Source organism: Sapajus apella, unplaced genomic scaffold (assembly GCF_009761245.1).
Source record: "Sapajus apella isolate SASKATOON/1434 unplaced genomic scaffold, GSC_monkey_1.0 scaffold1, whole genome shotgun sequence".
In the NCBI taxonomy this organism is placed as follows: domain Eukaryota; kingdom Metazoa; phylum Chordata; class Mammalia; order Primates; family Cebidae; genus Sapajus; species Sapajus apella.
Genome location: NW_022436941.1, coordinates 24,808,511 through 24,830,235, shown reverse-complemented (window position 1 = coordinate 24,830,235; position 21,725 = coordinate 24,808,511). Strand labels below are relative to the sequence as shown.

Below are 21,725 nucleotides of genomic sequence, written 5' to 3'. Positions count from 1 at the left end.
TCTATTCCATTGGTCTGTGTCTTGTTTTTATGCTTCTATCATGCTGTTTTGGTTACTATAGCTTTGTCATATATAATTTGAGGACAAGCAATGCGATGCCTCCAGCTTTGCTATTTTTGCTCAGGATGGCTTTGGCTACTCTGGGTCTTTCGGGGTTCCATACAAATTTTAGAATTTTCTTTCCTATTTCAGGGAAGAATGTCATTGGTATTTTGATAGTGATTGCATTGAATCTGTAGATTGCTTTGGGTAGTAAAGCTGTCAGGATTTCCCGATAGATTGGAATGGGTTGGAAGAGAGTCAAGATTCTAGGCAACTAGAGGGATGGATTTATCATTCTTAAGACTTGGGAAAACTGGGGCAGGAAAGGAGGAAAGGTATGTTTTATAGATCTAGATTCAAGAACTGGGAACAAATAGTTGGCATGTTGTAAGAAAGATGGTTACAAAACAAATAGTCATCTCAAAATCAATAGGACATCCTTTGTGTCTATCACTAGAAGTAATCAACCTAAGATTCATGTGTATCAGCTATGACAGAAGGAACTATGGGAGTTGATTTATAAGGATTCCTCTTAAGATTTTACTCACATACATGTTTTATCTTTCATTCATTAATATTAAATAAGAAAACATAGGTAAAACTAGTATCAGGTATCAAATTTTTACTTTCCATTTTTTCTAGAAATTCAATTTTTAAAAACTTCAAGATTTAAATTCAAATCTGAAAATCTGTCCTACCCCCTTGAGTCAGCATGAAAGTGACTGAAGAACAGGGACCTTATTAGTCTTTTATGAGTTTTGTGTTATTCCAATATTGTAAATAGTAGACATTCAATATGTGAATGAAGTTTACACTTAAGTTTCTAAGGTTTTTGACATTGCCAAATTGCCCCCTAAAAGTACCAACTCATATTCTAGTCACCAAAATGACAGGATTTCCCCACAACTCTGCAAATACCAAGATGTACATTATTTTTATTGTTGATAAATGTTAATCTGCATTTTTATTTGCATTTTTTGTCAACAGTGGGGTTCAAGATGTTTCATGTTTTATTGGCCATTTGTATTTTTTTGTGAATCGAAATTTGATATGTTTTGTATTTTTCAGTTGATCTTTTCTTACCAATTGGAATCTCCATTTTTATGACATTAAAAACCGTCATATGTTGCAAATATTTTCCATTACCTTCTGCCATATAAAAATTTAAACTATACAAAATTTCCTTTGTTTTTAGCTGTCATATTTTGCTAATCACAATTTCATTCACTCAGTGTTACATTACTAATTATATTATGTATAAGGAAATGTACTAAGTATTTGTGTGTGGGTACCAAATAAAAACCAGAACAACTGGACACGTGGTTCTGAAGCAGTATGCAGTGAGTGTTGTAAGAATGGTAGTTTGCTCTAAGTGTTTGTATGAGAGAATGGGTATCTTTTCCTAGAATGATTCAGATAGCATTTAAAAAGTCAAAGTCTAAATCAGGCCTTGAAGAAGTGTTAGGATTTGAAAGGGTCAAGGTGTTAAATAAATTGCACAAGCAGAAGTAGAAAACAGAAAACACAAGGCATCTTCAAAGAATAGTGAATAATCCAGTATGGGTTAAATAGTATTGCAGGGAAACTGTATAAATATGGTTTAAACTATATTCAAAGAGTAGTATTTGCTGAATTGTTTTCTGAATACTTTTCATTATGTGGCCTGTAGCTGGCTTTCTTAGTGCCAAATGTTTATTTGGCATATTATAATCCTTGGAAAATGAAGGATTTTCATGAAGAAACTGCATGAGATTTTTATTTTCACACTCCAACACCTAAGGCTTTCCCACTTTGTGTTACGACGCAATTGGTTGACTAATATTATATGATTTGAGGACTACACTGTACTTCTAGTAGCTATTTAAGGCCCCTTTAGGACTGAAACTTATAGAAATCAGATTCTAGGTATTATCCAATCTCATTTTGATTTCAGATAAAACATTAATTTACTTTATTCCTTAAATATGATGAATTCGTTATGAAGTGTTTGGCATAAATATTGTAATATCATATACCTTGTGTGCCATAGGTCATCTATGCACAGTTAGCATGACAATATTGACATTTAGTCACAAACAAGGAAAACTTAAAATATTACCTGAATGTTCAATTTTTCCCCCAAGTTTAATTAGACTTGAGAGTTTAAAATTAAATTGTGTTTTAGGTTCCAGTCACCCAATAACTTATCAGATCCAGGCTTAATTATTGTTTAATGTTGCAAATTTAGCACAGAATGATTCTCTGAGTAAAGATCAAGAAATAATTAAATATGATTTGAAAAAGTAAAAAGTTCAGACCGGAGCATGGCGGCTCATGCCTGTAATCCCAGCACTTTGGGAGGCCACGGCAGGTGGATCACCTGAGGTCAGTCTGGGCTGGCCAACATGGTGAAACTCCATCTCTATTAAAAATAACAAAACATCAGCCAAGCGTGGTGGCAGGAGACTGTAATCCCAGCTACTGGGGAGGTGGAGGCAGAACCACTTGAACCCAAGAGGCAGAAGCTGCAATGAGCCGAGATTGCACCATTGCACTCCAGCTTGGGCAACAAAAAAAGTGAAACTCCGTCACTCTCACTCACACACACACACACACACTGCAAAGTCCTATGTATTCTTCAGAGTCGTTAGGAAAGAATACAAGGCTAGCTACATATTAAGCTAACCTTAGATTTAATAAACTATTAAGTTATTTAGGTCAAGAGAGTAATTAAATTGATGCTACAAATTCAACAAGGATTTTTGATTTTTGAGGTCTATCATCTGAAACCTCAGTGGCAAACATAATACACAAATTCAACCTATTTTTGCTATTTGTTAAGTATGCGAATATATTCACTTCCTTTAGTAAACTGGACAAAACTAGAGGACAGACCTTTTCCAAACTCAAATGATATAAATATTTGGAATTCTACTACATACCATTTGAGATTCTGTTTTGAAATTTCATTCACATTCCATTCAATTTATTAGAATGCCTTTTTTTTCCCATTTGAGATGGGGTCTCATTCTGTTGCCCAGCAGGGATGCATTGGTACAATCATGGCTCACTATACCCTTGAACTCCTGGGCTCAGGGGATCCTCTTGCCTCTGCAGCCTAATAATGATTTTCATTTTTATTTTTGGAGAAATGGGGGTCTTGTCTTATTACCCAGGCTGGTGTCAAACTCATGGCCTCACAGAATCCCCACACCTTGCTTGACCTTCCAAAGTGCTGGGATTACAGCTGTAAGCCACCATGTCTAATCTGGAATGCTTTCTAAAAATATGGCATTACAAATACAGAAGGAAGAAAAAAAAAGTTAAATCTCACTTCCAGAAATTATCAGTCTAATAGCATCAGTAAAAGTGGTACTTTTAGTCATGGCATAAAATACACATTAAGGCTACTTTTCAATTATTGCGTGCTTTCAAGTTGAAAAATGCATTCTGAAACATTCAAAAAGATGTTATTCAGTTTACTCATCAAGTGCTTTTGACACTATAAATGACAAAGTAACACCACAGTTACATCACTGAGACTCAAGAATCCTTAAATGATAGGGCTGAAAATAGGTATATGACTTATTTTCCAAAATTTGTATGTTTCTGTATCCCCCAAAAAAATTGAACTATGCATATTGTCTAAAATTATAGTCTTTCAATCTATCAAACATGCTTGCTCTCCTGGCTAGATATTAGCTAAAAATTAGCCAAACAGCCATTTCCCGTTATTCCCCAGCAAAGATGTGAAACCAAAGTGCCTAACCTTTTCCGCCTGGTGGGCTGCCCTCTACTGGACTATTTGAGGTATTCAGCCAGCAGGTCAATGTGACTGTTTAAGAAGGTAACCACCACAGACATAAATGTAAACATTAAAAAAAAAAAAAGGAACTCTTTAGTAAATTAACTTTTACCATGAAAACAACTTCAGTCATTTTGAGAACTGGCAATGAAGACATTTACACAGTCTTTGTCTCCTTTTCAATCTCAGCGGCAGATCTCCAGCAACAATTCTAACGGGTAGGAGCTATGGGTATACTATAACGACCATGTTTTATGATGATTTAAATATTAATACAAATCACATTTTTGTGAGTCCACTCATGCTATGGATGTTTTCTTATGTACAGAGTAGACACATGCTGAATAGATGACATCTGTCAAGTCTCTTGCCACAAGCATCAAAACTTTTCAGAGCTGTCTCTTCTGTGAAAATCCATCTCATGTAGTAAGTTGATTTTCTTTGTGGTTCATCCCCATGCCTGGGATTTGCAGTAATGTAGAACCAGTTTACCATCACTGCCAAAACACTGCAAAAAGAAAAAAAGGCAATAAATCAAACTCAATCTTTATTATTCTTAGATGAAACTAAGAAAATAAATGCTTCATGTATCATAAATATCCACTCAGGTATATTAAATTACCTATGTTACAGGCTATCTCTTTCAAAGGATGCCTGTTTATATCAGACACATATTAATAATCGTGTTTAATAAAATCTATCCTTTAAGCATCTTAAGCGTGAATGAGCTTACATACTTTAATCTTGTCCTTCTCTACATCTCCAACCACACTGTATGTAATTTCAGCTGTTTTCCAGTAGTGGTGCTAGTATATGTCCTCTAATGACTACTGCCATGAAACTGTAAGATGTTGAAAAGGTCACTGTTATGCTGTTTTTTCAATTTCTTGTAGGCAGATTTGGATGACAGATTGTAAGAACAATGTAGAAGAAATCAAATGTAGATAAAGAAAAGGCCTAACTTTCTAAGAATTACAAAGATGACTTTGAAATATAATTTATTTCTTGGTTCTTCAATCATTGTATTATTTATTAAGATCCTACTATGATCAAGATATTAGAGAAGTAATAGAACAAGAAGGTCATCTTTTCTATCCCAGACAATGAAGAATGGCATGCCATCGCTTGAAATAAAAATGTGAATTAACAATACTATACAATATACATATTATACAGATGTGCATACTCCATTAAGGAAAAAAACAGTAATTTTTTTTTTTTTTTACCTCATAGAGAGTTCCAACTTCTTGGTCTGGGGAAGGAGCAAAGGATTGATTCACATAAATAAACTACAATAAAGGGGAGGAAAACAGAGATGTTTATTGGTATCCTGATTAATCTGCATTTTTCTGGGTTCCAATCAGCTAGCTATTTTGTATCATTTTCACAATTGAAGAAATCTTCTCGGAATTTCTAACTTTTCTAAAATAGTGAATTTAAAGAGATGAAGATCTCATTTTTCCTCCAGAGGAACCAAAATAACACAATTTAAGTTCCCAGAAGAGTGGTTCCTAACTTTTTAAAGCTAAGAAACTTTTAAATATTTTTTTATAAATGGCTTTTGAAGGGCTGGTTATTCAAGAAATTACATTATAAAAATTTCCCCACTTACCCATAAAGAATTTCTCCTAAGAAAATTTCACACACAGATAAAAATCAATATATTTAATATTCAAGATAGTTTGTGCATTTTCTTTGGGTAAACGTATGACATATATAAATTTTTTATAAAGTCACTTTCAGGTAAATGAAGCAGGAAAAAAAGGAACATAATTAAAACCTTATAACCTGGCTCTTTAAAGGATTCACTGTTCAATGTTTTAGTTTAGTCTGTTTTTACTAAAATATTTCTAGTACTTCAAGTCACAGTGTCAAAGTGCCTTCTAATAATTTTCTTTTTGGAAAACATTATTTGCTTTAATATCCAAATTTGGGACTAAAATGTCCTGAATTTAACACAGTATTTTTTTTTTTTTAAGCCAGTATCAGAATAGTTGGTTGACAGATACTATTTTGATCACCAACCATGAACAATCAATACTGCTTGCATCTCTTTTGGGCAACACAGTGTGGTAATTAAGTATATAGGCTCTACTGAGACACGTCTGGGTTTGAATCCTGGCTGTAACTGCAAATGGTATCTCTCATCCTGTTTCCTTATTTGTAAGATATGGAAAATAATAGGACCTATAACTCTTGGGTCTGTTAGGAAAGACAAAAATGACATAATAAAACACCAATTATCAGTCTCTGGTATGTGTACTAAATAGATGTTATTGTTAATTGATCTTTAAATAGTTATACTGAAATATCAATTTGTGCTTAAGGCAGAGTAGAGTTCTAACATAAAAATTTCAAACTGTAACAGAAAACAATGAATTTTAATGTGTATTTTTTGTAATACAGATATAATTTGTGTTCAATGCCTGGCAATTTATGAGCAAATAGAGATTTTACTTTTTGTACATTACAAATGAGGGGAAGGGCTCTCAGTAATAGCTTATTTATTTCATGAGTGTCTATGATATGCTGAGAACGGCACATGGAACTATGAAGATTGATGTGATCTCTACCCTCAGTGAGCTTTCAATCTATAGGACAGGGAGACACACATGAATACATACAGGTGAGGAAAGTACATCTAATAAAGTATGTAGCATAAAGAAATGTACACTAGTCCAGCCTAGCAAAAGAATCAAGAAATGCTTTGTGGGAAGAAAGAAGTAGAATTTAACCAGGTAAAGAAAGTAGTAATTAGGACTTTGTAGGCAAAAAGGACAGAGTAAGATGGTGTTCACAGAAACAGACTAGATGGAGCAGAGAACCAACCAAAGGAATTCAATATAATTTTGTAACAGGTGTTAAATGGAAATTTTTAAAAAGCAATTCAGTTTAAAAGAGATAAAGCCATGTGTTTGTATACTATAAAGTTCTATACAAGTAACGGGTTAACATCATCAATTTCACTGTAGAAATGCTAAGTGGCTTAAAATTTGTTACGTTTAAAGTAGATGTAGTTTCTTCAGGTTTGTGAAAGTAAAATTCCACAGAAGTTATATTTCCAAACTACAAGAACTTAGGTAGAAAAAATTATTTAATTAAATAATTACACTTTGCTTTTAAATCATTTTTTTTCTTTTTTCTTTTAAATCAGCAGTCTTTAACGTCTCTAGTTTTTTTTTTTTTTTTGGTTATAAAAGTCTTTTGTCTAGTAGATTCCTCATGAAGGGATTATTGGAAAAGTATTCCCTGCTAATAGTTTGTGCTCTGATTAAGTCAGTTATGCAGGATATGAAATACTTATCTCTCACATTTTCCTTAAGCCTTTCTGCTACCAAAGTTTGATGATAGCCTAATTTTCTAAGTCATGCCGTCTTCCCCACCCCTAATTTTCTAAGTCATGCTGTCTTCCTCACCCCCTACATTTCCAAATGATTTCAAGTCCAGTAATTTTAAAGGAATTTATCCTGATGTTCATTATTCCTGGTTGATATTCTCAGGCACTTGGAATGTTTCTTCAATATGTAGTTTCAAGTCTCTTATCTTAAATTGTATTTTTACAGTATTCGTTCTCTTTCCTTGCTCTGGTTTTCTTCTTCACGGACGCTTGTCCAAAGGTTGACTCTTCTTTTAAATTTTTTTCATCTTCTATTTTTCTTAACCCATTATCCGTTGTTTATGTTCCTTCTTGTTTAGTTTCCATTTATGAAATAATTTATTTCTAATTCTTTTCCTAAACTCTGTCACTTCATTTCTTAGTTTTACTAATGCTGATTCTGTTTTTCTTTCATGTTTTATACCATCTTCTTGTTTGTAGCTTGCTTTGAAATGCAAGGTTACGGTTTTCGCCTTTACAGGCGTATTTTTGTCTTGATTTCATTGTCTCTAGGGATATTGTTCTATTCCACATCACTTTTTTTCTTGTAACACTGTACAGGATTTGACCTTAATACTTCCTGTTACTGTTTTTATGTGAGATTAGTTTCCCTCAGCTTTTAGAATGAGGTGAATTAGGGTAGTTTTTCTAACTTCACAGAGCTCCCTCTGTTGTTTTTGTACTGTTCAAAATGATGGAGGCCGGCTTTGAGCTTTCCAGGCTCTGTTCCCCTCCACTTTGATCTGGTCTGTTTCCTTCCTTAACCATGTCTCAACCCTTTTCAATTTTCATTTCCTGAAATTTCTCCTCAGTATGGGGTCCCGGAGCCCTCCTGGGTCTATTTTGACATTGCCTGAGCCCCTTTAAGTCCTCCTTAGTGCAGATCTATTGTCATCATGTGCTAAAGGGCAAAACCCCTCTCAGTCAGCTTCTATGTTTAAATTAGCCCACTTTGCTTCCCAGTGAGGATCTATTAGCTCTTCTGAGGTTCTCCTTTTCTCAGTGCTGTCAGATGCCAACCATGTTGTACTTACTGCTTCTTTTAGCACAGATGCTGATACCAAGCAGGTCCTATGGTTGCTGGTGGTTTGTCCCCACCAACACGTTTTGGGGTTCATGAGGATACCTTATCACCTCATTTTGTTATAAATATTAATCATGGGTTTTTGGTTTTGTTATCTAGTTAACTAAGTTTTGTGGGAATTTGTATGCCTTTTGATACTACTGCTATCTTCCCAGAATTCTCAGCATTACTTTTTTCCTTTAACATCCATTTAGCTAGTTAAAACTCAGAAGATGTAAGTTTTAGTTTAATCCAGGAAAATGACAAAATAAATGTTGTTTATGTTTCCCATTGCTTAAATAGGAAAGCATAATCATATTCACTACAAAGGCTTTAATTTTACCCATACAAAATTTTCATAGGCTAAAATGGTTGAATGATGGCAATTTTATATGGTTTAACCTACTATATACTGGTATCAATCAAGTCCTTTCAGGTTATTGAATGAATATAGGCAATACAAAATTTTAAGACTCTTAATATTAACAGAGAACACAGTGTCATTTCATCTTTTATCTTCATGTATTTTTAAACTAATGCGTTAAATTACTCATTACTCTTACCAACTCTTCATGTTGCGTCTTTAGTAGAGACATAGCCTCTACTCATTTCTCTTAAGCATAGGTCCTTATTCCCCTGACTTTTCCATTTAGCTTCCAACTCTAGATAACATCCTCTGTTTGGGAGTATAGCAACTATACGCACTTGGATGACACAAACTTCTCGCTCATCTTTGATAGCTCCCCCTTTAATTAAATTCTACATGGCGCTCTTATAAAACAGATGCTTTTCTCACACTGATTGATCACCAAGGGAGACACTTACCTGTAAAACTCAATTATTCTCAATTCCTTTTCCCAAACAACTTTCCTTGGAGAAATCCCTGGCTTTATGTCATTCTTGTCTCAAATAACTTCTAGTTATAAGCCTACCTTGCATTTACTTTTTTAATATGAAGTCCCTTTTGTGAGAGCACTTACAGCCAAACTCTTAGATCAGAGTCAGTTTTTTGCTCCTTACTGACAAAAAGAAATTCCAAAATGTTCTGCTTCAATGATAGTTAACTTGTTTTCCCCATCCACAAATCAAATATTTCCCCCTAGCGCCCCCACACAAAAATTCCTGATTTTATTTTAAAAAATACTTAGTGATTCTTCAGCTACCTATCCACTCATGTTCTCTGAGTTAATACTATCTAAGATTGTGATCCATTTGCAGAGAAAGGTGACTGATACATATAAAAATATGAATATATAAAACAATATGCTGAATACATGTAGACATTTAAATTTCTGTAGTCAAATGTCAAATTAAAATGCAGCGGCATTTAAAGTATTAACCTTTACAACTGCCACCGTGAAGTGCTTAATGTGTACTGTAACATATCTCTTAGTTCTTTCATAATATATGGCAAAGATACATTGCTTACCTCAAGAAAAATAGGAAAAATGTAATTGCTATCAAAACAAATTGGAAAAAACCCAAAACTTCTGTAGTCATGTACAGATAATGTAATGTTCTATGACAGATTTTTTTGCATGGGTATTCAGTGACTTTCTGAGGAAAACAATACAGGAGGCAAAAAAAAAAAAAAACAAAACCACACAAGCTGGTTCACAGTGTAAAAAAAAAAACCTAAAATATTTCATTTCAGAATTCCCCAGAAAATCCTTCAATAAAGTATATAAATTTCACTAATAAGAGATAAGGTAGGGCATGGTAGCATACTCATGTAATCCCAGCACTCCTGAGGTGGGCAGATACCTTGAGCTCAGGAGCTCGAGACTAGCCTGGGCAACATGATGAAACCCAGTCTCTACCAAAAACATAAAAATTAGCCAGGCGTGGTGGTGCACTCCTGTAATCCCAGCTGCTCCGGTGGCTGAAGCAGGAGAATCACTTGAACCAGGAGGAGGAGGTTGCAGTGAGCCACTCCACTCCAGCTTGGAAGCAACGGAGTCAGACTTGTCTCAAAAAAAAAAAAAAAGAGAGAGGGAGAGATAAAAGGGAATAACCAAAGCAACATGTGTGGCTCCATATGCATTTCTATAAACAACAGTTATTCATTGTTGCCTAGGAACCATCGCAAATTTTTGTAGGAAAACATCACCACTGGTTTCATACCAACTGTTCTGAGGCCACAAGTTTAAGAAACTTTTTGATGAAGTCAATGAGTCCTTGGATGGTTCGTGTTCGCTCTACTGCCCATTTCTTTGTTTTCATAATAGGAGTATCTCCCACAGCCTTCAGCAAAATGTCAACTGTAAAAGAAGAAAAAAATTTACTGACAATTACATTGGAATATCTAAAGAGAATGGAATATAAAAGACTTCGAAGTCAGAAATATTTAATTTACATCCATCTTATGTATTTATGATACTAAAGATATGTAAGAGATGTAAAAATGTTAGATTCTTTTTCATTTTTCTTTTTCTTGAAACTACAAAGTTTTCCTAACAGGACTAATTTTTAAAGTGCATTTTATCTTAACAGGCATTCCAAACAGAAGAAATACAAATAATCAACAAATAAACAGAAGTTCAAAAAAGCAAAGTAAAATAATGTCATGTCCCTTTTCACCTACCAAACTAGTAAAAATTAGAATAATTAACAGTGTAGATGATACTACATTTAGAATACACTACACTACATTGATAATATGAAATGGTATTCACTTTATGGGTATACAATATGGCATGCAGTATGCTAATACAGGTCCCAAAGAAGGTATACTTTGATTCAATAGCACTTCTAGGAATCTAGTCTAAGAAAATATGAGATGTGTAAAAATTCACTTAAAAAGATCTCACCTCCATTTAAGCATTTACTTTTGTATGAAACACTGTAAACCTAAATATCCAGCAAGGATATTTGGAGATGACTGATTAAAAGATATTATACTCAATGATAGAATGTAGTAAACAGCACACACTTTAAACTGCCTGGGGTTCAAATCCTGGTTTTGCCACTTGTTGGGTATATATGTGGATAATTTAATCTCTCCATGCCACATTTTCTTCATTAGTAAAATGAGGATACTAGCACCTACTCCACTGCATTGTTGTGAGGAGTTAACACATGTTTACAACAGCATGCAGCATACATAACTCATACTTAACAAACCTTAAGATTAAACAGCCTTTATAAAAACACATTATAAAAGTATATTTAATGGCAGAGAAAGTTAGAAAAATGTTCTAAACACAAAACAACATGTATAATATGATCTCAATTTCATTAAAACCATCACAAACACATTAACATAAATATTGAAGCACATGCACCAGAACGTTATTTCTCAGTAGTGACATTATAGGCAATGATTACTTTGTTTTACTTATGCTTTTTGTAACTACCAAATTTTCTACAATAAACTTTTTAATAAAGGAAAGCAGTAAGTTTTAACAATAAAACAGAACCAAAGGACAAAACGAAGTTGCAAAAGGGAAATCTTAAGGTTTCAATGATCCAAAATACAGATCTGCAAAATCAAAGCCTATGAATCTGTCTCTTGAGTAAAGTTATTTTGCTTAAAAAAAAAAAAAAAAAATCTGGCAGGGTGCAGTGGCTCACTTCTGTAATCCCAGCACTCTGGGAGGCGGAGGTGGGTGGATCACCTGATGTCAGGAGTTCAAGACTGGCCTAGCCAGCATGGTGAAACTCCCTCTCTACTAAATAAAAAAATTAGCTAGGCATGGTGGGGCATGCCTGTAATCCTAGCTACTCGGGAGGCTGAGACAGGAAAATCGCTTGAACCCGGGAGGCAGAGGTTGCAGTGAGCAGAGATTGTGATGCTGTCTCCAGCCTGGCGACAGAGCAAGATTCCGCGTCCAAAAAGAAAAAAAGACAAAAAAGTCATCTACAATCAAAGGCTACACACATTGAAAGCAAAATAGTGTACTGCTGCCCCCTAAAGTTAACTCTATTCTATTACACCCTTCTTGCTCCATTCTTTTGGTACTGTTGGGGCCGAATGGGATCAGAGGTCAATTTATTCAAGTTTACCCCTAGAATGAAGGCATCTAGAACATATGATGCACACACACTTTATTTTCCTGCTACAGAACTACTTAACCATCCTAGGTCCCAGTTATCTTTGGAATAGGAAGGAATTTGGGATTTTGATTAGCTTATCTTTCACACTTCCCTTCACCGCTCCCTCAATCCCCTGGGGCTATCAATAAATCAATTAATGCAATTAAACATTTCCAGAAAGTGAAGCAGAAAATATTATGAGTTATGCTACCTAAGGAAGAAGTATGAGACAGCGAGAAACTGGATAAGGAAAAGAATTTAATTATAGCTGCCCTCTCTTTAAAGGTGATTTGCTTTAGTTCTGAACTCCGGATACACATTAATCAACTAGGGGAGTATTTACTCCCCAGGTAACCTAACGTACTGCCAGTGCCACGATCTTGGTCTGTTTCAACCATCTTTATTCTGTAGATTAAAACAAAGGCTGAGCATACAAAACAGTTAAACTGCTTTCATCAGATTATCCTCAACAAATGATGACTACCCTCGAGGTAGGAATTCAATAGTCAGAAACTAAGTTTTATATTGGAGAGGTAAATTCAAATGCTAACAAGAGCCAGAAAATAAAAATCTGATCCTTAAATGACAGTTCAATTTGCAAAAAAACATTGTACAGACAAAAGAAACTATGCCCTCGAGCAATATTTACATCGTAAATCACTGTTTTTTTAGCTTCTGTTTTACACAGCTATCATCAGGGTCAAGTAAGTAACAAGCTTTTGACTAAGACTGTTAGACCTTAAAATGAATCTCGGAAAGTCTGCTCTTGCCTATAGCAAACTGGAAGAAAAAAAATGCAACAAAAACCTGTAAAACCTGCGGAATTCTTTTGAATAAAGATTCTAATGGCTATCCACAGAAATAATCATAGTGTATCACGTGGAAATGGCAGTATGATTTAAAGGGGAATGGGGGGCAGTCTTGGGAGAGAATTCTCCTCCTCAGCAGCAGAAATTGAAGTTCGATGAAAAGACAATGACACCACTGGTTTTTTTTTTTTTTTTTTTTGCGACGGAGTTTCGCTCTTACTGTCCAGGTAGGAGTGCAATGGCGCGACCTCGGCTCTGGCTCACGGAAACTTCCGCCTCCCGGATTCAAGCGATTCTCCTGCCTCCGCCTCCCCAGTAGCTGGGTTTACTGGCGCGCGCCATCACGCCCAGCTAATTTTTGTATTTTTAGTAAAGACAGTTTCACCATGTTGGTCAGGCTGGTCTCGAACTCCTGACCTTCAGTGCTCCACCTCCCCCCCCCCCCACGCCCCGCCCCCACCGCCCGGCCTCCCAGTGTTGCGATTACAGGCGTGAGCTACTGCGCCCGGCCAGAGACCACAGTCATCTTAAGATTGTGAACTGGGAAAGCTAGTCTAGGACAAAATCAGCCTCTGTGCATTGAAGATGTTTACATGCTGCTTTTCTCATAGGCAACTCTAACTCTACACAGACTGCTTTAGAACACGTAACCTTAGCAATCTCTGTATTTTACAAAGGCGAACTAATTCTCAAGCAATAAAAGGTTGAGGATAGCTGGCTCAAGCAATGAAATAACTCACAAAGGTTCCAAAACGTGTTTCTTAAAAAGGTAACATTTATGCCTTTAGTTTTTCCTTAGCGGTCTTCATTTTGCCTAAGAATTCCGTTTTGGGTTTCTGGCGTGAATTCACAACGAATTGGGAGGGGGAAAACAGTATATGCGAGTAAGTCGGAAGGCGTGAATTCGAACCCAGCCTTTGCCAATGACCAACCCTACCACCTTAAAACACTACTCAAATAATTAGTTCCTGTGTTAAGTACCTGGAATTACCGAGACACCCACTAAGCTCCCTCCCTCCTTCACAGAGCTCGCAGTCTGGCCAACTCAGAATACACTGTAAAAAGAGGTGTGGCATCCAAGTAACCCGCGCTACACCTATGGACAAAGATGGTATTTTAACACTCAAAGGTCTTAAAAATCAAAAGTAGACTTCTTTCCTTCTGATGAGACTGGTCAAAGTGTACGTCGAGGACTAGTGCTCCTCTAAATTTTGCTTCTTTACTGGCCGCCACCCCTAGTCGGATGCAATCTGAACCTCCCGCCTCTCTGCCCGGAAATAAACTTCCGAGTTACTTTTTTTCTTGGTGTCGCCAGCAGGTTCCTCTATTCCCGGAGAAACTGCAGCGGAAGAAGGGGGCTCCGGAGTGGTTATTTCTGGGGAGACCTCCGTAAGACCTTCGCCTCCAGCAGCACTTGAGGGAGGAAGCTGAAACACAGACTGTGGCTCCTCCGCCATCTTGCTCGGAGAGACTAGAGAGCGGAAGTAGCGACTGAGCGCAAGCAGTGGGCGTGCTTTTCTCCAGGGAGCGACCCAAAAGAGGCGCCAGAGTAGGGGTACCCAATTCCACAGTGAAAGTTGGAATTACGGGCTAGTCCTTCAAATCCAAGCTGTGGCAGACTGTCATCGTTAATAATGCAATGCGTGTTTCTCCGCGACAACAGACCTCAGGAGAGGACCGTAGGCAACGTGCCAGTGCTCAGTCGAGTGAGCAGACACCCCTTAGGCAACTGGCTCGGACCCAGAAACGTTTCCGCTTTCCTCAGTGCCTGCCCCGCCCAAGCCCCGCCCCTCGGGCCCCGCCCAGCTGCTCGAGAGCGCGCGCGCGCGCGTGCGGGAGGGGGCGGGTGGGGAAGGATTGCAGGCGAGATTACTAGGCGAGGCTCGCGCGCCCGCCCCCGCCCTGGCCCCCAGTGCCCACCCGGTCGGCCCGGTACAGCCATGATCAAGGCGATCCTAATTTTCAATAACCACGGGAAACCGCGGCTCTCCAAGTTCTACCAGCCCTACGTGAGTATCCAGCTGCCGCCGATCAGGTCGAGGGGGAGTCGTTGGCGACTGGCAGCGCCCAGCGCGGCTTCCTCAGACCGACCCCCTGCGGCGCGCTGCGGCCCTTCTCGCACCCAAGCAGCCTGGCGCTTGCCCGCTGTCAGCCTCCCGGTGGGTGTGGACTGGGTGCCCACCTCCCTGCCGCGCGGTCAGCCTCCGACGTGGCTCTGCCCGGGCGGTTCCTCCGCCCGTCGGTGGGCTGCGTGCTTTCCCGGCTGCGCGGGCGAGGCCCTGGAGACTTCCCGGTGCCAGGGCCTCGCCGGCCCGGCAGCCGCAACCCACCTGCACTCTGAGCCCTGCGCCGTGGCCCCACTAGCCCACCCCGCGCGGTTGCGTTCCTGCCGCCAGCCGCTGCGGTTAGCCCAGGAGGAGGAAGACGGCGCGCAGCTTGTTCTTCTCGCCCCCTCCTCTGACTCCCAACCTTCCCAGGTGGACTTCTTTCTGTTTTGTGGACAGATGGGCTACTGTTTTTCACTGTAATCCTCTCACAGTGCAGGAACTTTGGCTTCCTGCGTTTGATAACTGCCCAGCTGCCCAGTGTGACTTTCAGGTGTCTCCTCATTAAAAAGGAAGATAAGTGAGAACCTAATATTTTTATCAGACCTTTTTACCAGCTGGCTGCAAATTATTTACTCTCTAAATAACCGGCGACGTGCGCAGTTGACCGATTGGAACTGTGGTTCTATACCTAGAAGTTGTGATTTCAGCTTCTGATTAGGCTTTTTTCCACGTATGGGAATTTGTCCTCATTTATAGTTTTTTTCCATTTATGAAGAATAGTAGTATTTGTAGGACTTTTCTTTTAGAAGCGTGAATATTGTTTATTATGGACAAATGCAGGAGGCATTAAGGTAGTAGAGATAAGTGATTTATTGATGATCGAGGAAGGGTTTTATAGACTTATGTGCTTATCTGAGGGCAAAATTCACTAGCTGAAACACATAAAATTGGGCTCCCAGTGGTAGGATTAATGTGAGGCATAACTATTGTGTGGTATTGTGGCACTTTGCTTATGGCCAGAAATGAGCTTTCAGTTCAATTTTGAAATTGTGCCAAGGCTAACACTTTTATGCAGATAAGTCCCAGATGGAAATCAATCTTGCCATTAAAAAGTAAATGGGAAAATGTCAGTTTGCCTAAAATGATAATGCAGTCTGTGGAGGTGTTAGTTGAAGTGAGAAATCTTGAGCTTATTCTTCATTTTTTTGAAGTTGTTTTGCTTTTGCTAGCAATAAAGAATATTTTCAGCTACTCCTGTGTGGTTTTAATTTAGTGTAACTTAAATATAATGGTCTGTTTAAAAATTCTACATCATTCTTTAATCCAGGTTAAATTCTAGCTGATCCTCCCGAGTGAAAAAAATGCTGTCAACTTTACCTATTTGTTAAAATATAGTAATGGCCTTTATTGAAGGAATCTTTGTCATAACCATTTTGCTAGTGTCATCCATTTGCAGTGTAAAAAAGGTATGTTGCAATAGTAAAACAATTCAGAAAATTATTTTTTCCATATCTAAACTTAAGCAATATTCAAAATAGTGAGTTTCCTGGCTAATCTATATAATCAGTGTATACTACTCATGTAGTGTAGAATTTATCTACTGAAAAATGCATTTAATTTAGAAACTCAGGAATCCATCTTTCCCTTGTCCAAAAGTGGGAACAGAAATATTCTTTACCAGCACTCACTAGGTAGCAGTGACAGTTAATGTGAGAAGTGGCAGTTCTGGCAGCAGTGGTGGCATTTTTGGCCATTGTATGAGTGATGGCGCTACTGGGGGCAGGTAGCTAGAAGATATAAAAAGTAGAATCCTGGTGGTCACTAGCCATCTATAAGTGGGGTAAGAGAAGTTGTTTCTGTGTATTAGGTTTCTGTAAGTTGAGTTTTGCCGAGTGTGTATTTTTGTCTTTCAGGAATAATTTAAGATTATTTATTTACATATTTGCTTCCTCCACTAGACCATAACCTATTTGAGGGCAGATATTTTTTTCATTCATTGATTCCGTGAGTTTGCCAACAGACATTTATTTCATGCCTACCATGTGCAGTCACTATTTTAAAATCTGGAGATGAACAGATAACTTTCTCTCTTGTAGGAGAAACATAGACAGAGCTATTAAAGAGTAGGCTATATTATAGCATGCCAGCTAGTACTAAGTACCAGGGGAAAAAAAATAAGGCAGGGAAGAGTCTTAGAGAGTGAGAGGATGACAGTTTAAAATAGGGTAGTTAGGTAAATTCTCGCTGAGAAGGTGGCATTTGAGCAGACTTGAAGGGGGTAAGAAAGGCAGCCTTGCAGAGATCTGGGGGAAGAGCATCCCAGGTAGAAGGAGCCACAAACGCAAAAGCCCTGAGGAGAGAGCCTGTTTGAAGAACCCCAAGAACGTCTACACAGCAAAAGCAGACTGTTTAAGGGAACATTAGTTGGAAGTGTCTATTTGTGTAGGATGTTACTCTATTCTTGCTGCCTGGAATGTCCTTCCTTTCCATTGCCGGTGTCCAAATTCAACCCCTTGTTCTAGGCCCAATGCAAGTGTCACCTAAACATTCTGTGAAGCCTTTCATCTTGCTCAGAGGCTCCTCTTGGTTTTTAGATTTTGTTTTTTATCTTTGTTGTGGAACAATATTCTCATTCACAGCCTGTCATTCCTCAGGGCAGCCATCCTATAGAATCCTCGAAGGAAGGTATCAGATTTTGGGTATGTTTGTGTCATTCCCAGCAGTCAACACTGAGTCTTGAACATAGAAAACTCTCTAAATCTTTGCTAAATGAATTTATTTAGAATCTCCTCACTTGGGATAGAGTTTGGATTAGAATTGACTTACTGAATTTCCTTCTATCTCTTAAAATGTAGTCCTTCACTAACTAGAGGTTTTAAGAACCCCTGCCTTTAGCACAAAAGTGATGGAATACCTTTTACTCTGCTGTTTCTGTTTTAAAGAGCTCTCTAAGAAGTATATGTCCAATAAGAATAACAATTTTGAGTTTAATTTATTAAACAATATCTAGGGTGTGACTGAGCTAACGATTCCATACTCTGGCAGGATGCTGAAGTTTGAGTCCAAGAGTAATGGTTTAACACTGAGCAATTTGCAGATTGTTGAACCATTTGCCAACAAGTTTATCCTACTGCATTTCATTTTCATTCCTCGTTTATCTCCCTTATAACAACTTACATATTCATGTCTGTCCTTTAACAGTATGCATTTCCATTTCATGCTGTAATAGATTTTTAGATTCAATCATGGCTCCAAGCTGTTATGTGTGAGAAATACGAAGTTACACACCTGTTTTGCTAAACGGAAGTTTTGGTTCATTCTGCTAGAGTCAGACATTAAGAATTCAAGTGTAGGCCAGGCGCCATGGCTCATGCCTGTAATCTCAGCACTTTGGGAGCTGAGGCAGGTGGATCACCTGAGGTCAGCAGTTCAAGACCAGCCTGGCCAACATGGCGAAACCCTGTCTTTACTTTACTAAAAATACAACAATTAGCCAGGCATGGTAGTGCATGCCTGCAGCTGCAGCTACTCGGGAGGCTGAGGCAGGAGAATCGCTTGAACCCAAGGAGGTGGAGGCTGCAGTGAGCCAAGATCATGCCACTGCACTCCAGCCTGGGTGACAGAGCGAGACTCCATCTCAAAAACGAAAAAAAAAAGGAACGTCTGAAAAAAAGTAATTCAAATGTGGCTTCAGAATATATCCCTTTTTGTTTTTGCCTTCTATATCCTTGGTCTATGACTGCACAAATTCGAATGTTTTTCTTGGTTTATCTTTTTAAATTGCTGCTTAGCTTCAGTGACTTGGCAACAGTAACCTTTAGTCTTTTGATATTTGCCTGACAGTATTTGTGTATTACTGTAAATAAGTAATGAGACTTATATTTTATAAACCAAATATATTTTTACGTAGCCATCAAACAAGAAAAAATCCGCTGGCTTATGATTCCATAGTGTATCCTCTGGTAAATTAGTTTAAAAAATTTTTCTGTTTTTATAGAGATAAGGTCTCACTGTGTTGCTTAGGCTGGTCTTAACCTCCTGACCTCAAACAATCCTCTCACTTTGGCCTTCCAAAGTGCTGGGATTACAGATCTGAGCCACCATGCCTGGCCTGTGAATTACTTTTATAAAGTAGAAATGTCTTTCTTTTGTATGAATTATGTTAGTTGTTTCTGCATATATAAAATACTGTGTGTGCGTGTGTGCATACACACCACACACATATGAAGTACAAGCAGGAAAATTTTCAAATTAACATATATATGAGTTACCTCAATTTTTTAATAAACTGTATTTAATTAAACTGTTAACCAAATGCAAGCCTTAGGAGGAACTCTAAGATTCTTCTTTCCTTTTTTTTTTTTTTTAAATTTTAACGTAAAATACAAAGTATTCAAAGTATATATAACTTATTTTTTCTTTTAAAAATATCCCTTAAAAAGATCCATCCATGTTCACTGATGTCTTTTTTTAGTGACTATTAACACATTGTGGCAGATGGGTCTTAATTAAACTTATGCCTGTGATCAAGACAGAATTATCAACACTCCTGAGTATGAGGATGTTAACACATATTAACACATGATATTTAGCTTTTTGTTAAGAAGAAAATTCCATATGATTTGGTTTCCTTCCATATTAGTTATAATGCATTTGTCTGCATAAACTGGGTTTGATGTAGCCTGACTCAAATGCTTAGAAAGAACTATGTTAGGATATGTAATAGGAAGTGGCAGAGTAGTAGACCAATTCTAAAATTATTTAACTCAGCAAATCAATGACTTTATTGTAGATTCAATTTCTTTCTCTTTCTCTACTTTACTCATCACAAAATTACATTTATCCAAAGGCAGTTTTTCTCCTTGAAATCAGTGGTAATCAGTTCGTAGTCCTGGACTATGTCTTTCTCTTCATTCTGGTTAGACCCACCGAAGACCAATAATATAAATAGCTTACCCTAATCGAGATCCAGCCTTGGATTGGAGCTGAAGATGAGAGTGAAAACGGGAATAAAATATTCTGTTGGAAAGATGGAAGAGAGGAATGGATAGCGGGTAGGCAAACAAGGATCTGCTATTTCCTTTTTTAAACTTTAAAAAAAAAATACTTATTTTTAGGGCCAGACACGGTGGCTAATGCTTGTAATCCCAGCACTTTAGGAGGCCTGGGTGAAAGGGTCGCTTGAGCCCAGGAGTTCAAGACCAGCCTGGGCAACGTGGCAAAACCCTGTCTCTCTGCAAAAAGTACAAAAATTAGTAAGGGCTATTAGCACACACCTGTAGTCCTAGCTACTTAGGTGGCTGAGGTGAGAGGATTACTTGAGCCCCAGAGGTCAAGGCTGCAGTGAGCTGAAATTGCACCACTGCACTCCAGCCTGGCTAACAGAGGAGACCCTGTCTCAAAAAAAAAAAAAAAAAAAAAATTCTATTAAGGTACAGTTGACAAATAGAAATTACATATATTTACAATGCACATGTTATTTTCATATATGTATTTATTGTGAAATGGGTAAATCAAGCTAATTAACATATCTGCCACCACTATTCCCTCTTTATTAGCTTTTAATATATATTAGTTTTCTGTAATTTTAGATTGCTTTTGAGGTTGTTAATGTCAGGAATGGTTCCTTGTAATACACAATAGTGAGCATGTGTCACAATAAATCTTAATTTCAGATTTCCCTTATATCAAAGTATCCTTGAAAAACTCAAATGCTGATAAGGTCACAGTTTTTATATGGAGTATGCTGGAAGATGCGCTTTCTAAAAATTAAGATTAAACCTTTTGAATATTTAATTGTAAAGGCGGAAACAAAGTGTTCAAAGTTAAAATGATTTTTGGTTTTGAGGTAAGTGTTATAAATAGGACAATGTTATAGGCCATTTCATGGCTTTTCTAAAAGATGGCCTTACGTAACATACCTATATTATGTTCTTTAGCAAAGTTGTTTTCAATTTTGAATGTTTCTTTATTGTGACTGTGGAAAATTAAGTATTAAGGCCACTAAGGTCATTCTTGATTTACCACACATAGATAATTATTAACACTTAGTGTATTTACCCCAGTCTTTATTTTTCCTTTCACAATGTCCCAGTGAATAGGATATACCTTTTAGACATTAACAACACAAATAAATGCTTTGAAGCTGATGGAGGATTTATTACACATTGTGGTTTTAAGGTAACCTAAAGACAAGGATGGAGATAAATCATGCGTGTATGCCACAGCATGCCCCTTCTTAGATCATTCAGTTTGATGACATCATGCCCAGCATGTTCTCCACAAGAGGAGATATTCCTCTTTGCATCATACTTGCATTTTGACATTTGAACAATGCCTCTGCAGAAGGGGCAGTAATCTAATCTCCTCTGATTAGTTACTTTCTTCTCTACCCAGTTATTGTTGGGCTCCGGAGAGATGGGGTTGCTAGGCCAGTGAATGAAGGTAAAAGTCAGTGCATCAAAACTAGGCATGGCGTGTGCCTATAGTCCCAGCTACTTGGGAGGCTGAGGTGGAGGATTGTCTGAGACTAGGAGTTGAAGCCATGCTAGGCAACCATAGCAGGACT

The 21,725-nt window shown here is 37.6% G+C and overlaps 2 protein-coding genes and 1 long non-coding RNA gene across 11 annotated transcripts in view; 1 reads left to right on the top strand and 2 right to left on the bottom strand.

Moving 5' to 3' along the window:
• Nucleotides 1-765: 765 nt before the first annotated feature.
• ATG12 (autophagy related 12) lies at nt 766-14,856 on the bottom strand. 2 transcript variants are annotated; one of them, XM_032274107.1, is made up of 4 exons: nt 14,404-14,856; nt 10,390-10,526; nt 5,053-5,115; nt 766-4,334 (listed from the first exon to the last, which is right to left on the bottom strand). In XM_032274107.1, the coding sequence occupies exons 1-4, from the start codon at nt 14,564-14,566 to the stop codon at nt 4,275-4,277; spliced, it is 423 nt and encodes a 140-aa protein (XP_032129998.1). In that variant the 5' UTR covers nt 14,567-14,856; the 3' UTR covers nt 766-4,274. The 2 variants fall into 2 exon arrangements, with proteins under 2 accessions (XP_032129998.1, XP_032130007.1); XM_032274116.1 differs by lacking the exons at nt 766-4,334; nt 10,390-10,526 and having other exon boundaries at nt 5,054-5,115; nt 14,404-14,588.
• Nucleotides 7,000-10,116, bottom strand: LOC116548699. The gene is made up of 2 exons (XR_004267513.1): nt 7,243-10,116; nt 7,000-7,211 (listed from the first exon to the last, which is right to left on the bottom strand). It is a non-coding gene; the product is annotated as an uncharacterized LOC116548699 (long non-coding RNA).
• The window catches only part of AP3S1 (adaptor related protein complex 3 subunit sigma 1), an 83,716-nt gene continuing 76,610 nt past the window's right edge, over nt 14,620-21,725 (top strand). For 7 of the 8 annotated variants that reach the window (XR_004267501.1, XM_032274066.1, XM_032274060.1 and 4 more), the window contains exon 1: nt 14,620-15,118. Coding sequence is in view for 7 of the 8 variants with exons in the window: in XM_032274066.1 (XP_032129957.1) it covers nt 14,744-15,118 (375 nt within the window). In the remaining variant the exon portion in view is untranslated. The remainder of the gene's footprint in view (nt 15,119-21,725) is intronic. The other variant, XM_032274097.1, reaches the window with a different exon arrangement.